Here is a 17,500-nt window from a genome sequence, read left to right as displayed (position 1 = left end):
TAACGAAAATTGGTTAGTTATTCCCAGACAACTGTCTGGGGATAACAAATTTTGGTTATTGGCAGACCCTGTCTGGGAGTAATCACAATCACAGCGGCACCCACTGGAATCAGTCAGAAAGAGGGCAGGCTCGGGTCAAGTCTCAATGACCAGTAGTTAGCACTCGACCCAGAGACAAGAGATTCTACACCTAGAGTCAAAAGTCCTGGGACAAGAGAGTGAGTGAACCGACCAGGACGAGAGGCAACACAGGGACAGGGACAGAGAGAGTGAGAGGAGTGAGTGGATCCTGGCCTGGATTGTTATTGTTGAGAATGAAAAGCTTTAATTTAATAACAAAATCAGCTTAAACAAAAGGCTGCCTCTATTCTCACCCCCGGGATGAGAATAGAAAAGCGATCGAGCTCTCACCCCCGGGATGAGAATAGAGGTAGTTGTCCCTTCTCGCTATTCTCACCCCTGTAACCAACAGGTAGGGAGGGTAGCCTAGCCTAGCCGCCGTCCCTTCTCGCTATTCTCATCCCTGTGTAGGGTCAGCTTAACACCCCCCCCCCCCCCTTCCTCACTACTCTCACCTGATCATCATCATCTCTCTCGTGACTACTTTTAGTGGTACTGGACGTAAGGAGGGTGAACATGCAGCCCCGTCCCTTCTCGCTATTCTCATCCCTGTGTATTGTCAGCTTAGCACCCCCTTCCCCCCCCCCCCCCCCCCCCCCTTCCTCACTACTCTCTGATCATCAAATCTCTCCTGGTGCTGGACGTAAGGAGGGTGAACATGTATGTCGTGCATTTAAAATGAAGACTGGCTGGCTTGAGATATGGGAATCATTGTTGGAAATCTGTCTACGGGACACACACACACACACACACTCTCTCTCTCTCTCTCTCTCTCTCTCTCTCTCTCTCTCTCTCTCTCTCTCTCTCTCTCTCTCTCTCTCTCTCTCTGTCTCAGCGAAACGGATTCACCCAATTTCTAAGAATTGGACTTTTCCTTTTATGGGCACATTATTATTTTGTGTTGACTTAGCTGTCTCAATTTTCCCTACGTTAGGTATTTTAACTTGTTTATATTTTCTTGCTCTCTCCCTCCCCCTACCCCAAACTCTATTTCTCTACATCTTTTATATTGTTTGTATTTCCTTTCTCTCGTCCACTCAATATTTCATATATCTATCGCCCTCTCCCCATCTCCCCTCTCTTTATCCCTGTCTTTCTCTATTTTAATTTGCTGGTATTTTCTTTTCTCTTTCTCCTCCACTTTCTATTTCGTCTCCCCCCCCCCCCCCTTCTCTTTTTTTCTCTCCCCTGTCTCAATTTATATCTCTCTTTCTTACCACTCTGTCGTTAATTTTTCCAATTGAGAGTATGCCAATGACGTCACGCATTTACCATCCACGGTTACTTCCCTTGCACTAAGAGCACTGTAACTTTCTATCGCGTAGTTGTTTACATGAGAGAGAGAGAGAGAGAGAGAGAGAGAGAGAGAGAGAGAGAGAAAACAGACAGGCAGACAGAGAGAAGAAAGAGAAAGAGAGAGAGAGAGAGAGAGAGAGAGAGAGAGAGAGAGAGAGAGAGAGAGAGAGAGAGAGAGAGAGAGAGAGAGAGAGAGAGGTTCGTTTTAATCGTGTATTCATTGGGAATGGGAGGGAGAGTGGGGTCTTTTGAGTCAATAAACAATGAGAGTGAACCAAAAGATAAAGGGGAGGAGAGTTTAATAGATGACAATTGACCACAAGGGGTTGTGATAACGAGTGGCAGGTCCTAAATAACTCGAGGTTGCAGCTCAAACAAGAAGATTCAATTATACGATTTCATGTAAGGCATTACAAATTAAGCCCCACCCCCTCCTCTTCAAGCTGTCATCTGACTCAAAATGGAAACAATGCAACAAATCATTTGACCAGTCCCATTTTTTAAATTGCGATCTAATTGGTCAATATGTTTCCCATTGATTGACTTTGACTTCTTTTGAAACGAAGGGCTTTCTTATACTATCACTACCTATTCTTTGCTCCACCCACTCTCTCCTTTTCCCCCTTTCTTTGTCTACCAGCCTCGCACTCTCTCTCTTTGTCTCCCTCGTGTTTCTTTCACACATACAAACACACACATAAACACACACACATATTTATATCTTTATTCTATTTAGCTCCCGCCCTCTACAATGCACATACAAGCAGTCTCTCTCTCCTCTCTCTCTCTCTCTCTCTCTCTCTCTCTCTCTCTCTCTCTCTCTCTCTCTCTCTCTCTCTCTCTCTCTCTCTCTCCCTCCCCCTACCCCAAACTCTATTTCTCTACATCTTTTATATTGTTTGTATTTCCTTTCTCTCGTCCACTCAATATTTCATATATCTATCGCCCTCTCCCCATCTCCCCTCTCTTTATCCCTGTCTTTCTCTATTTTAATTTGCTGGTATTGTCTTCTTCTCTTTCTGCTCCACTTTCTATTTCGTCTCCTCCCCCCCCCCCCCCTCTTCTCTTTCTTTCTCTCCCCTGTCTCAATTTATATCTCTCTTTCTTACCACTCTGTCGTTAATTTTTCCAATTGAGAGTATGCAGATGACGTCACACATTTACCATCCACGGTTACTTCCCTTGCAATAAGAGCACTGTAACTTTCTATCGCGTAGTTGTTTACATGAGAGAGAGAGAGAGAGAGAGAGAGAGAGAGAGAGAGAGAGAGAGACAGAGAGAGAGAGAGAGAGAGGAGAGAGAGAGAGAGAGAGAGAGAGAGAGAGAGAGAGAGAGAGAGAGAGAGAGGTTCGTTTTAATCGTGTATTCATTGGGAATGGGAGGAGAGTGGGGTCTTTTGAGTCAATAAACAATGAGAGTGAACCAAAAGATAAAGGGGAGGAGAGTTTAATAGATAACAATTGACCACAAGGGGTTGTGATAACGAGTGGCAGGTCCTAAATAACTCGAGGTTGCAGCTCAAACAAGAAGATTCGATTATACGATTTCGTGTAAGGCATTACAAATTAAGCCCCACCCCCTCCTCTTCAAGCTGTCATCTGACTCAAAATGGAAACAATGCAACAAATCATTTGACCAGTCCCATTTTTTAAATTGCGATCTAATTGGTCAATATGTTTCCCATTGATTGACTTTGACTTCTTTTGAAACGAAGGGCTTTCTTATACTATCACTACCTATTCTTTGCTCCACCCCCTCTCTCCTTTTCCCCCTTTGTCTCCCTCGTGTTTCTTTCACACATACAAACACACACATAAACACACACACACATATTTATATCTTTATTCTATTAAGCTCCCGCCCTCTACAATGCACATACAAGCAGTCTCTCTCCTCTCTCCTCTCTCTCTCTCTCTCTTCTCCTCTCCCTCCTCTCTCTCTCTTCTCTCTCTCACCTCCTCTCTCCTCTCTCTCTCTCCTCTCTCTCTCCTCCTCTCTCTCTCTCCTCCTCCTCCTCTTCTCCACTCTCCTTCCCCCCCCCCCCCCCTTCGCGGGGCGGAGGGCCACATAATAATAATAATAATAATAATAATAATAATAATAATAATATAATAATAATATAATAATATAATAATAATAATAATAATGATATATTTAATAGTAATAATAATAATAATAATAATAATAATAATAATAATATAATAATAATAATAATAATAATAATAATAATAATAATAATAATAATAATAATAAAGATAGATAGATAGATAGATAGATAGATAGATAGATAGATAGATAGATAGATAGATAGATATGATCGTACATGATTGGAGGATAAGTCTTGATAAGTCTTTGTCCAGTTTTCCGATTTTATGTCGTATGGATCAATGTCTTTCACGCATTCAAGCTTTTTTTCGGCCAGTGTCCATTGTGGTAAAACGATTGGTCGCCATTTTGAAGAAATCTATGCTTCAATCAAGGGACTAAACCGTGTAAAATGTCACAAAATTAACTCCCTTAGTCTAACCGCATACTCTCAATATCAACAACCATAATATGAAAGATATTATCTTTCAAATATTGATGCTATGCGTGTAGTTTTAAAAAAAACTCATAACATCTACCAGTCAGATATAATATATCACATGGGTGCAAGTATGCCGGCCGATTGGATTACCGAAAAAAACGTCGCCGGCTTTTTGCGATTTGGATTTGATTGATTTTTTTTTTTTTTAAATTGTGCAACTTGTGACCAGAAACTTAACAATAAATTACTGCATTACAACCTTTGGATTAAACGTACAACAATTGTGGACTACTATTATGAAGACTAGATGAATCTTGCAGGCTTTTTCAGATTATATGTCTGGTCATAAGTCGACTTGCAGGCTTTTTGAGGTCCAGTTGCTTGCACCCATGTTATCAAGTTATCAAGACACGAAACCTTGTGTAATGTTAAATGTTGATTAACACAATTCGGTGAGACCTTATTATAAAAATGACAGCTAAAAACAATAACAAAGAGCTGGGTGACGTCAATTTTGTTCCTTCTATACAAGAAATTTATCAAGAAAACGCATATTTGACCATAGAAATAGACTTAGAATTGAAAAATCTACAAGATTGCCAAGTTTCATATGAGATAAACTTTATTCTTCGTCTTCTTTTTATTATTATTATTATTATTATTATTATTATTATTATTATTATTATTATTATTATTATCATCATCATCATCATCATCGGCATCGTCGTCATCATCATACATTCATTATTATTATTATTAGCAGTAGTAGTACCCTGGCTGTTGGTTAGGTAGCTAATAGTAATACGGGATTAGAATAGCGAGAAGGGGTGGCGGCTAGGCTAGGCTACCTACCCTCCCTACCTGTTGGTTAACAGGGGTGAGAATAGCGAGAAGTGGCGAGGACCTCTCTTCTCACCCCGAGGGTGAGAGCTCGATCAATTTTTTATTCTCATCCCGGGGGTGAGAATAGTCACTTCGTAAACAAAAACAATCTTAAAATCTTAGCTTTTTGCACGTTTTAGCATCTACAATGAAGTTTCTCGACTTCAAACGCTCACTTCAAACCTTTCTACAAATCAACTTTTCAGCAAAGGTCGAGTTGGAAGTTATCTAAGGAGGCTGACATCTTGGAAATTGTAGGACAAACCGGTTGTTTACGGTGCAAGCTAAGGCAGTCAATCCAAGTTAAAATCCCCTTAGCACACGTCTTGTTTTCCCCGGGTAATTCATGCATAACATTAATTTCATTAAGGATTGGGTGCCTAAAATTCCCGTTGAATCATTTATATACATATCGAAGAATGAAAAAAAACGGCAACAGAACGTAGGCGATAGACAAATAGAATTTACAAACTTTCTATTTTAAAACCGTGTTGTTGAAATTGAAGAAAATTGTAAAAGAGTGCAGCACTCAAGGACAGAAGAGCAATAATGAATTTTGCATTTCCCCCGCTGTTACAACTTATATACAGGCTGGCGAAAGTCAGTTGTAGATTGTGTATCTGAACTTCATTGGTTGTTACATCGATATATAATAAAATTTACACTGCTAAATTTAAAACAATAAGAAAATAAGGCAAAAGATTAATTTATGCTGAAAGAAGTAAAATTCAAATATTTTTATAGTAAAGCCCAGTGGCGTGGGGCCATTGGATCGAATGGTGCCAGGCACCGCACCAATCTTTTAAAAAATCATTAACAGCATAATTTAATTAAAAATAAAACAGAGATTTTAACTCCACTGTCTTTCGCCAACTCGCCAACAACATACTGCCTTTTTAGTCTCCACTCTATTCAAGATTCCGAGTCACGCACTGCGCCGACTCGTGTGTTGGTGACATCACTGTGCGAAGTAGTGAGAGAGTCAACACCATGGTGCAAAGCAATCCCAGCTCCAGTTAATGCTATATCCATTAGTATCGCGACAGCTGATTGAGCGAGAAACTAGGTCGAATTATACTATCTTCAAATAGCGGAAAACCCCTCGACTTGTGCCAGGATCTGAGAGCTCCACCGTTGGACTGGGGGATGGCCAATGTTACACCATTTACGTCATAATTAGGGTAACTTCGGCCATCCAAAATATTACATTAACTGTCAAAAACACTGATCATTGTCAAGTTTATTTGTAAGCAGCAAAGAAAAACATCATAAAACTTTAAAATATGACATATCAAACCCCCCACCTCTTTTTCACGATTATTGAATAAAGTAATTCTTTGCAACGAAGCATTGTGGACGAATTTACCAACATTTTTCTTGCTTGTAGTGCCGAGTTGATGGTTACGTGTGTATGAGTGTTTATTTGTGTGTGTGTGTGTGTGTGTGTGTGTGTGTGTGTTTGTGCGTGTGTATTTGTGTCAGTCAGAGAAAGAAAGCGAAGACTGTCAACAGTTATACTTTTGGTGTGTTTTTAGATTTTTAAGTACTTAAGTGGAGTGATTTTTTCTTTGTGATGCTTTAAGATCTGAATCTACCTTTTATTTGTGCAATCATTAATCGTATTCCACTGATTTCCATTATTTGAGATATACTTTGAAGTTTTGTTTTGTTAAACAATGAATTGCAATGAATCAAGTTGACTCTTTACTTCACCGACCGTTTGGGAGATTGACACTAGATGACAAATTAGAAATAAAAAGACTAGTTCCTCACCAACCAACTGATTTTGAATTAACACAGGTGTGGAAATATCGAAAACGCTCTTTTTCAGTGACATGGTATGACAGGCATGAATGGCTCACAGTTAGTTTAGTCTTTTGTTTTTATTGTCTACTTTTTACAGATACAACAAACACTGACAAATCATGGACATCTATAGGCTATAGTGACCTTAACCACTTCCATCGTATTTCTTAACCCCCTGAACATTGTTTTAGCACCCTTAAAAGAGTGAAATTTTTTTGTTGCGAAATTCAATGAAACAGGAGCGGTTAAATTCATTAATGATTCTGTCAATTCACAAAGCTGAATTAGATGCCATTCCATATTTCAATAAACACATTATAAAAAGATTTGCAGAGATGAAACATCGCCGTGCAGATTTTTTTTACAAGAACTAAAAGTAATTAATTTCTGTCATAGGTTTTTTTTTTTCTCTTTTGATTTACATTTATAACATATTGATTGCATTATCTACCAAATCCAATCCTTTAAATGGTGGATAAAGAATAATTACAAAGACCTTTTCATACGGGACTTGTATCTCAGTGTTGTGGCTTGTTGTTTTCATGAATTATTTGTTGTTGTGAGTTTTGTCCACTCGTAGAAACCATCGACCCTCCGCCACCCTTCCATAAAAGAGAGTTTTTAATATGTCGTGCTCTCTCCTCTTAACCGTGTTCACTGTATTATAATTTTTTTTCTTATCATGGCACCACCATATGCCGTCAATACGCCACGCCGCTGGTAAAGCCCAACCCTAAAACTCCAAAGACATCGTGTATTCAAATAGAAAATGTGTATTCAAGTTCTAGCGATTTTTATCAATAAATGAACATCTTAATGGGTGGTGTTGAATTCTAAGAACTGGACAGCTAAAGTTAGTTTTTATTTCAATTTGATTTAACCTAAGTAAGCTTTCTTCGTCTAAATTCTCCACTCTGTTCAATGGCACTGACATCCAATGCAGAAGCGCTTGCATTGTTGCCAGGGCGTGTGAATGAGAATGACACTGCGACAATCAGACACAAGTTGCAATTCATTCATTAGTCTATTGAAAAGTTCATGGGGAATATCAAGTTAAAAGTATATAGATAAATTAATGAATGAAAAAATAAACATTTTAAAATGAGCACAACCAAAGTTTGAAATATTATTCTCTCTCTCCGCCCCCTAGAATGATGGACAATGATGTATGTGTTGACTTGATCAACTTTAGTTTGTTTATGAATTATGAACCAAAGTCTGATGTGACTTTCTCTCGAGAATAATATCTCTACACATTCTCGTTCTTTTGATCTCCAAACAATAATCCGTTTTAGGTGGAGATTAGCCTGAACTTGATATCAGTGAACAATCTATATCGACTTTCGCTTATTCGGAGATATATTAGAAGAATAGCCTTCTTCAAAGTATTTTGTGCAATTTTCTCTAGGTATTGTGCATTAATAGAGTTCCACTGTACTGTCTGGTAAAAATGACGGGTTCACGATTTTAGATGTGATGTCACCAAAAAAGAGCTCTCTTATTCTCTTCCTGTATTGTGACGTCATATCTAGACAGGGTTGCCAGTTTGGCATTTTAAATGCCAGATTCCAAAAATCTGGCATTTTTGAAAACCGTTTGGCATTAGAAAAATCATTTGGCATTTGGCATTTTCATTTGGCATTTTCTTTTCTTGTATATTATACTTCAAATGACACCTTTTCTCAACCGTGGTGTAGTGTTTAGCACTCCACTTAGTAGTCAGTAGGTAAAAAATTACCCCAACAGGAAATTTAGTATAATTCAAAAAAAAAAAAAAAAAAGAAAAGAAAACACGCAAGCCACCAGGATATGATAGTAAATTGTCTATCAAAAGTGAGTAGTTTTCTTAGTGGGGATGGGAGTCAACAGACTTTGGCATTTTTTGGAGTGTTTTGGCATTTTTGAGTCTTCCACTGGCATTTTGTTGAAAAATAATCTGGCAACCCTTATCTAGACTTCAAGATGAGCTGCCATTTTTGTTCACGAAATTAGATTGTGTTTCATCATAGGCAACTGTTTTCCTTGTTTTGGACAATGTAGCTGTTATGAAGTGAATGATTAGCAATCTTTGATAATTCAGATATGATGCTAGAAGAGATGCGTATAATAATAAGTTCAAGAAACATTCTCAGTGCCTGATGAACGAAGGAGATCGATCGATTATCAAGTTGCGCCGAGATTTCTAGCCCTCAACTAGGCGCCTTCTTCTCGTTTGCATCTCTTGTTTCCAGTAATCTGTGCCTCGTTCTTCCTATTCCTGCTCTTAAGGGGTAAGTATTTTCTAACTGTATCGGTTGAAGTACAGAAACAAAACGAGACATATGTTATTTTGACCTCGGTCTGCAAATCGTATGTCCCCTCCCACTTGCCACTATTTTGTTGTCTGCTGAACTGACTGAGTCTGAGTGACCAAGTGTATCAAGGTATCAAGGTAAAAGTAAAAAGAATCAGCAGGTCACAGTTATCTACAATTACAAACACTGACTGTAGAGTGAGACCGGGTGGGCGAAGAGAACATGAATACTAAAGAATTCCTAACGCAAAACGCATTTGTAGACGTCTGTAACCAAAGTCAAAGAATAAGAAGTTAAGTTTAAGTTTAAGAAGTAGAAGTAGAAGAGAGATTACTGATTGCTGTTTGTTAGTCTGTATTCTGTACTGTAACAACAGTAATCTGTAATTTTACTCCAAATTTTAAGGATGACCCAGTCTGTGAACTGCCTCATCTCAGGAGAGTTTCACTTCTTTTTCTTCTTCTTCTTCTACTTCTTGTTCTTCTCTATTTCTTCTTCACTTCATCATCTTTCTTCCTCCTCCTCTTCCTTTTTCCTTTTGTTCTTTTTCTCCTTTTTTTCGTCATCTTCTTCTAAGATTTTGTGCGCTATATGGTCTAGTGGTATGACACTCGCTTTCAGATCGGAAGGTCCTGGGTTTGAGCCTCGCTCAACGTATAGTTGAGTCCTTGGAACAGACTCTTTACTCACATTCTCTCACCATACTCAGGTGTAAAGTGAGTACCTTTCCATTAACAGCGTTGTCTCTGTCTGAAAAAAAATTGTATTATCGCCTAACAGGTGCCGTGTCTCGTTCTACATGTTATGTGTTATTGGTCAGGGACCCTATGTACGTAAAGCGTTTTGAGCATTTAGTGTACGGGTACATTTCACTATACTAAGCTCAATTATAAAAGAGATTTAAGATTTTGTGAAAGAATCAGGGTAGGTCTAGGTCTAGACTTACTTTGGCCAGGGTATACTTCTACTACTACCTCACTAATAAAATCTTGCTCATACTCATATATGATTTCATCTTTCACACTACTTTAACTTTAACTAGAGGGGATTTTATTCCAACAAGCTTGAAGAGATGTTTGCATGTTTGATTTCCGCTTGAATAACAAATGCACCTATTGGCTTTCTTGCACGTCATTGTCTAGATGACATCTCTTCCATTGTAAAATTTTGTCTGCATTTCCGCTCTCTCCCACTCTATCTCTCATTCCTGTGAAGTTAGCTTGAAAATTTCCTTTTCTATTTTTCTATCATTACAAAATACTGTCAGTGGTGTTGACAATCAAAATGACCAAATAAATTTTTATTTATTTATTTTTTTTTAAAGCATGCTGTTCTTGAGCTCTTCAGCCAACAAATTACTTTGACTTGCATTGTGTAATATTGATGTCTTCCTCTTTTATTGCCTACTTATATTTAAAAGCCCTTGGCCTCCTCGTGGAGCTCAGGTCCTTACCTTTTCTCTGGGCATCTCTCCTTAGCCATCCTCATTCATAATGGTTAATTTAGATCTGATAGATTGTTCATTAGCAATAGCCCCTGATAGATCCATTTTCATATATTATGTATCCTCCTAAACCCGTCCATTCCTGTGTAATCTCTAATTTTCAACTAATTTCTCTTGAAGCCATTATTTTATTTTCTATTTAAGTTACAGGGATAACAATTATATCACTGAAAAGTGTAACTATTCTCCTTCTAGAACATGTCAGATTTGATGATGTTTCTCTCAAAAACAGTTTATTTTAGACTCTTGTGAAGAGCCTAACATAATGCGTTTTTTTATTGCGACGATTAACCGAAATGTTATGGGTAACTATTTTTTAATCGTCGGCGCTCCTAGAACATTTGTTGGATCGTGTTATAAATAGTATAGCATTATTAGAAAGGGAAATAAAAGCTCTATCTAATGATACCAATAGCAACTTGATGTTTTTACATTAAGGTTAAAGCCCTAAAAAATAGCACCTGATGGATCCATTCTCATATATATATATGCGGTACTGAACGCTTTCCGAAATTGTCACATTATCTTATTCTAACAGATGCTCTGTGTCTTTCTACATATCAATTCCAAGCAAAAGAGTGACGCAACAAGGTCCCATTACCTTGATGGAGGTCACTATTGGAATGAGGCTGATATTTAACCTACACTAGTGCCTCCCATCCACTTTTTGATTTTCATATTTTGATGCTATACGCTTGGTTAAGTTACAGTAACTGCCAGCCGGATATAACATACAAACACGTTTTAAAACAAAGTGTAATGTTAAGCGTATATATATATATATATATATATATATATTATATATATATATATATATATATATATATATATTATATATATATATATATATAGTCTAATTTATACAATTAAGTGGGAGCTACTCATATGAAGTGGCTGACTTAAAACAATAACAAAGAGCTGGGTGACGTCAATTTAATTCCTTCTATTGTCCAGGAGTTATGCAGTTATACATTTTGGTTTTTGCACTCATTCGGGCGAGAGTCCTTATTCTTGAATGAGATATAATATTCATATCTGGATATGAGTATGAGAGTTTGTTTCTCTTTGACTTAAAGGGATGCTATTTTTGTTTCCTGTAAATCATCTTTCTCTGTATTTTGTAGTGATCATGATCAGTGATCAGCAATCATATTCCTCTCTTTAGGTGTCCCATCATCTGTGTTGAAGGCAGTCTTAGACAAGAATTAGAATCCACTCTTGTGAGTCATATCCCTTTTTCTTTACTTTTCGTGGGCGCTTCTTGCTTTCAAGAAACTCAAAATTTATTGCTTTTTTTTTTGCTTTTTTTTTTGCTTTTTCTTGTAGCATCATAGGACATTAACAATAGCTTGTTACCTTTTGGATGTGACACTTGTCTAATGCAAAGCACTCTCGACTAGATCTAACCGACCTGGCTTCGTTATATCATTGTTGGATGAGCAGTAGGGTTTTTAAAAAATTTTTGTTTTTAATCTGTAAACTATCATACATTGCACCAGAGACAGTTTGCTTGTGAAGCAAGTGCATAATTACGTGAGCAATTCATACTCTGTTTTTAAAGGAATTGTTCCAATTTTCATTGTTTCCGTCATTTTTGATAATCTAAATTTCCGGTTTCCAAAGATAATGGTAAAGATAAGATATAATGAAGAGGGGAGGTGGGAGGTAAATAGGAAAATCATTTTCTCTCCCCTCCCCGTTCCATCCCTTAACCCATGCACGCTCAATTTGCCAACAGGGCCAGAAATTCGACCTTTTTTTATGTATTTGTGACACAGTTGGGGGTAAGTTTTAAGAGGGAAATAATTATTTATTAGTTAACTTTGGTGTGGGGATTGAATTCCTATTTTTTTGGTTTCAAATAATAATAATAATATATTATATTTGTTGAGCGCTGTTCCATATCAAGAGGAAGTGCTCCGAGCGCTTTCTAGGGACTTGGAAAATAACAAAGTCTTAGAATGCTTCTTTTAGACCATATCTGCCGATGAAGAATGCCGTATCTCTTTTGGAAGTTTGTTCCAGAGGATTTGGGATGTTTCTAGAAAAGGATCGAAAGGGCAAATCCCTAAATTTCTGACCTTTCTGATCCTAATTTAGGAATGTGAAGGGTTTCCAGATCTGACAATCAATCTATCTTTGCTATCAATCCTGTTGTAGAGTGTTATGTCTTCTAGACCTGTAAATTCTCAGTCAATTAACTGAAATCAGTCAATTCGTCAAATTCAAATATTTAAAAAAAAAGAAAGATAGAATTCATGAATCGTAGTCGAATGACCGTGAAGTAATTAGGAATGTTCCACATCGCTATGCATAGCTCAAGGGCCGTTTATATTTACGATGGATATATTATTGCCAAGGCTAAGCGATGCTTCTTAGAATTGCCGTGTATTTTCACACAGCCTTCGTGAAATTATCTTTTCACTTTCCAAACCTGTTGTGATCCCAATGGTAGCCAATTTTAACTGAGCTGCCGATCGATAAATTTCACTGTTTCGTCTAAGCCAAAATTGACCACATTTACTTGGTGGAACCTAAAAGTATGGAAAAGTTTAATGCGAAAGACGGAAGTGCGTTATGAAGACACCTTCAAATTGAAAGTTATATGATTATTACAAGCTTCAAGCACATCTCGATTGCCTCACGATGTAAACAAACTGGTTGACCGTTTCTTCACTGATTGGGTACTTAATTATAAGAAACAATTGTAAGTAGCCTAATTAATTCCCACGTAAATTAATTTTCTGCCATTGTTTTGCTCAAGTGAGCTTGCTGTTTACTATTCATCTCAATTCTTTGGATTTTTCTGATACAAAGAGTTTCAGTGAGGTTCAGTTTCAGTCTCAGTCAATTTTTATAGAGCTCATTTACAGGTCTAGTCTTCCTTTGCTTAGACTCTGAAATATCTTTAAAGGATTTTGAACACTGTTAAACTTCTAAAAGTTAAACTGTCCTTGGTTTGTTGCTTATGTCATCTCAAGTATTTTAGATATAGTTATTTGTACTGGATTGTCTAATGTCGAAATAAATGAAGATATGAGTTGAGAAGAGGAGAGATTAAGAGTGTCGAGCGTCATATTATTATCTTATTCTTATCAAATGATAATTGTAGTCGTAACTATTGTAATGTTTGTGTGTGTTTGTGTGCATGGTGATAATTGAAATGATATCATTTTTGATACAGCCAGTAGACTAACTATTGTATAGTGTGTAAATGGTGATAATTGATATGATGTCATTTCGCATGTAACTGTTGTAATGTGTGTATGTGGTGGCAATTGATATGATGTCATTTCGCGTGTAACTGGTGTTATGTGTGTATGTGGTGGCAATTGATATGATGTCATTTCGCGTGTAACTGGTGTTATGTGTGTATGTGGTGGCAATTGATATGATGTCATTTCGCGTGTAACTGGTGTTATGTGTGTATGTGGTGGCAGTTGATATGATGTCATTTCACGTGTAACTGGTGTTATGTGTGTATGTGGTGGCAATTGATATGATGTCATTTCGCTTGTAACTGGTGTTAAGTGTGTCTATAGTGACAATTGATGTGATGTCATTATAATTATTATTATATATATATATATATATATATATAATATATATATATATATATATATATATATATATATATATATATATATATATATATATATCAGGTAGACGTACCTTTTGTAGTGTGTGTCTATAGTGACAATTGATGTGATGTCATTTTTCATACACCCAGTAGATGTAACTATTGTAGTCAGGGCTGGCGGAGTCGGTTATTTTTAAACCGACTCCGACTCCAGCCTTGAAACCGACTCCGACTCCTCAAGCGTAGTATTAATAGGTAATAATATGCAACCAACACTCGCAGCTACTTTTAGCTTTTCCCCAGTATATGTATTATAACAATACAAGCCGCTTCATATTTGATATTGCATCATTAAAAGTACAAGCTCTTCATCATTTTTTGGCTACAGACTGATTAGCTCATTTCGAATAAACACATTAATATTGATTAATGATCATCAAATTTAAAAGATAAAACACATCCCCTTTTCCCATGAAAACAAACACACAAAAAAGATTACTATTTGTGAATTTTAGTTTTGAAAAAGTTTTAATTAATAGTAATAGTTTTAATAGTTTTAGTTTTAATTTTTCAAAGTGAATTATAAATATAATATTCCCCTTTCCTGAAATATTATAAAGTCATTAATTGAAAATAATATTGAAACATTTAACAGAATAGAACAATCATTCATAAATCATGAACATTTACAGATATAGAAATTTAAAAATGTTAATTCCAACGTGAAGCGGATAACATACATTTGTTCACCCCCTGGACAGGACGCTAGTCTGCCGCAGATTACTTTCCCCAGTCGTACTGGTACCCATTTACACCTGGGTCCAGTGGAGTATGTCAGGTACGGGGTGATTGGCATCGATGCCAACTTAAATGTACAGCACGAGAGCATGAAGGTTGGGTAGGAAAGGGGGTTTTGGAAGCATAGTTCACCTTTAGCTAATACCAATGTAATTTTTTTTCAAATTCTATAGGCCTGGATACTATCTATATCTAGTATCTAAAATATTACACATTGAATGATATAAAAATGCAATGTCTGAAAGTGGTAAGGAGTCGGAGTCGGGACTTCTAAAACCGACTCCGACTCCACCCTCAAACAACCGACTCCTACCGACTCCGACTCGCCAGCCCTGATTGTAGTGTGTGTCTATAGCGACAATTGATATTTATCTATTCTGTGGAGGTGAACCAGATGTCGGTAAGAATTGAATTTGATGCATAGGTTTAAAAGAATGTATTATGAACATTTAGATAGTGCATTTCCACAGATTAACCATGCTGAATGCGCATTGATATAAATGCATAGTGTCGTCAGGTGTCGCTATGCGATTTCCTCATCGGTGTGTCAAAATATTGTGATAAATACACTGTGGGGTTGACCACTTGAGAGCCATGGAGCGACATAAGTATGAGTCATATTGTAAGAATGTGGTTTCTGTTTGTTGAACGCATATTTTATATTTTTTAAAAGTTATAAATAACAATGTGAAATTGAATGTAAGCTTTCGTATATTAATTGAAGCTTACATTCAATTTCACATTGTTATTTATTTCTTCGAGCAGCAACATTTACATTATGTAAAAAGTTATAAGCATGTCACCTATATATATAATATATATATATATATATATATATATATATATATATATATATATATATAATATATATATATATATATATATATTATAAGTATACAGATAGTATGCCCTGTCCATTATAAGAGTTGTGCATACCTTTGTTTATTTATAATCATGACGATGTAAACAGTAGGCGTATGAAATGTCAACAACTTTGTCATAACTCAGTTTTGCGGAACACTTGCATAACTTTTTTTAAAAAAAACTTTTTTAAAAAATTTGGCCATTAAAATAAGAAGAAGAAAAAAAAGAATTATTTACAAGTTTCACAGCTGATCGCCATTATTTACGAGCTTGATTTAACATTGTTGGAATGGACAATATTTGGCATTATTTACGAGCTTGATTTAACATTGTTGGAATGGACAATATTTGGCATTATTTACGAGCGTGATTTAACATTGTTGGAATGGACAATATTTGGCATTATTTACGAGCTTGATTTAACATTGTTGGAATGGACAATATTTGGCATTATTTACGAGCTTGATTTAACATTGTTGGAATGGACAATATTTGGCATTATTTACGAGCGTGATTTAACATTGTTGGAATGGACAATATTTGGCATTATTTACGAGCTTGATTTAACATTGTTGGAATGGACAATATTTGGCATTATTTACGAGCTTGATTTAACATTGTTGGAATGGACAATATTTGGCATTATTTACGAGCGTGATTTAACATTGTTGGAATGGACAATATTTGGCATTATTTACGAGCTTGATTTAACATTGTTGGAATGGACAATATTTGGCATTATTTACGAGCTTGATTTAACATTGTTGGAATGGACAATATTTGGCATTATTTACGAGCTTGATTTAACATTGTTGGAATGGACAATATTTGGCATTATTTACGAGCTTGATTTAACATTGTTGGAATGGACAATATTTGACATTGGTTTGAGAGTACCTATTGCCGTTACAACAATGAGCCCATAACAATTTGAGTTCTCATCGGACCTGCAAATATATACACGTTGCTGCTCATCTTTTAATTCAGGAAAGTGGGTGTAGCAGGCACTTATGTTGATAATAACAAGAAATGATGCGAGTAGGAAAGTGCCAGAAGACAACAGAGAATAAAAACTTCGCGGCGGCGATGGGGGCTCGAACCCGCGACCTTACTGGTGCGACGACAATTCCGCCTGGCCGGGGGAGAGCGTGACACTGCCGTATAAGCTATTCAGCGAGTTCGAGCCCCCATCGCCGCCGCGAAGTTTTTATTCTCTGTTGTCTTCTGGCACTTTCCTACTCACTACATTTCTTGTTATACTCGTCTTTTTAGATCTTTGTGTTTTGGGGTAAAAATTCTCTGACCAAATTGAAGAAGAAGAAGAACAAGAAAAGTGTTTTCTGTTTTGTTTTGTTTTTTTTTTCCCCTGGTTTTTGTTGTGTTTTTTTTTGTTTTTTTCATTTCTTAGCAGTGGTAGTGGTTATCAGTCGTGTGTATTGAAATACGTAGTCGGGCGCGGCGGTGTGCTGAACATGGTTATCACGCATGTCTGATTTTATTCATTGAGCGTGTAAGTATAGAAGGATTTTGACCTGTGTGTGCATTAGAGATCGTTTGTTGGTTTGATGTGTTTATTTTTGGTTTTATTTACTTCATTGGAATCTCTCTTGTCTCTGACAATCTCTGACTCTCTCTCTCTCTCTCTCTCTCTCTCTCTCTCTCTCTCTCTCTCTCTCTCTCTCTCTCTATTTATCCACCTAAAGATAGTATGCAGATGACGTCACTCAAGTATGCAGATGACGTCACTCAGGCCTTTGTTATTGTTTTTGCCATCCGCGTTTGTGAGTTGTTCTCACTAAACTGTATAGATAGTATGCAGATGACGTCAT

General features: G+C 36.7%; 2 protein-coding genes across 6 annotated transcripts in view; one reads left to right on the top strand and one right to left on the bottom strand.

The window, feature by feature from the left end:
* LOC144957454 (FAST kinase domain-containing protein 4-like) overlaps window positions 1-14,170 on the bottom strand; it is a 30,249-nt gene extending 16,079 nt beyond the window's left edge. Inside the window, exon 1 of the mRNA XM_078888730.1 lies at window positions 14,102-14,170. Within this exon, the coding sequence (XP_078744856.1) occupies window positions 14,102-14,151 (50 nt within the window). The 5' untranslated portion in view covers window positions 14,152-14,170. The remainder of the gene's footprint in view (window positions 1-14,101) is intronic.
* LOC144957453 (uncharacterized) overlaps window positions 8,132-17,500 on the top strand; it is a 64,535-nt gene continuing 55,166 nt past the window's right edge. For 3 of the 5 annotated variants that reach the window (XM_078888729.1, XM_078888727.1, XM_078888728.1), the window contains exons 1-2: window positions 8,586-8,901; window positions 11,595-11,649. The gene's annotated coding sequence lies outside the window, so the exon portion shown is untranslated. Of the gene's footprint in view, window positions 8,169-8,585; window positions 8,902-11,594; window positions 11,650-17,500 lie in introns of those variants that run through there. The other 2 variants (XM_078888726.1, XM_078888725.1) reach the window with 2 other exon arrangements.

The sequence above is a fragment of the Berghia stephanieae genome, chromosome 12, assembly GCF_034508935.2.
Source record: "Berghia stephanieae isolate SIO BIC M18660-M18661 chromosome 12, UCSD_Bste_1.3, whole genome shotgun sequence".
In the NCBI taxonomy this organism is placed as follows: domain Eukaryota; kingdom Metazoa; phylum Mollusca; class Gastropoda; order Nudibranchia; family Aeolidiidae; genus Berghia; species Berghia stephanieae.
Note: the sequence above shows the minus strand (reverse complement) of the source record. Positions and strands in the feature narration are given on the sequence as shown.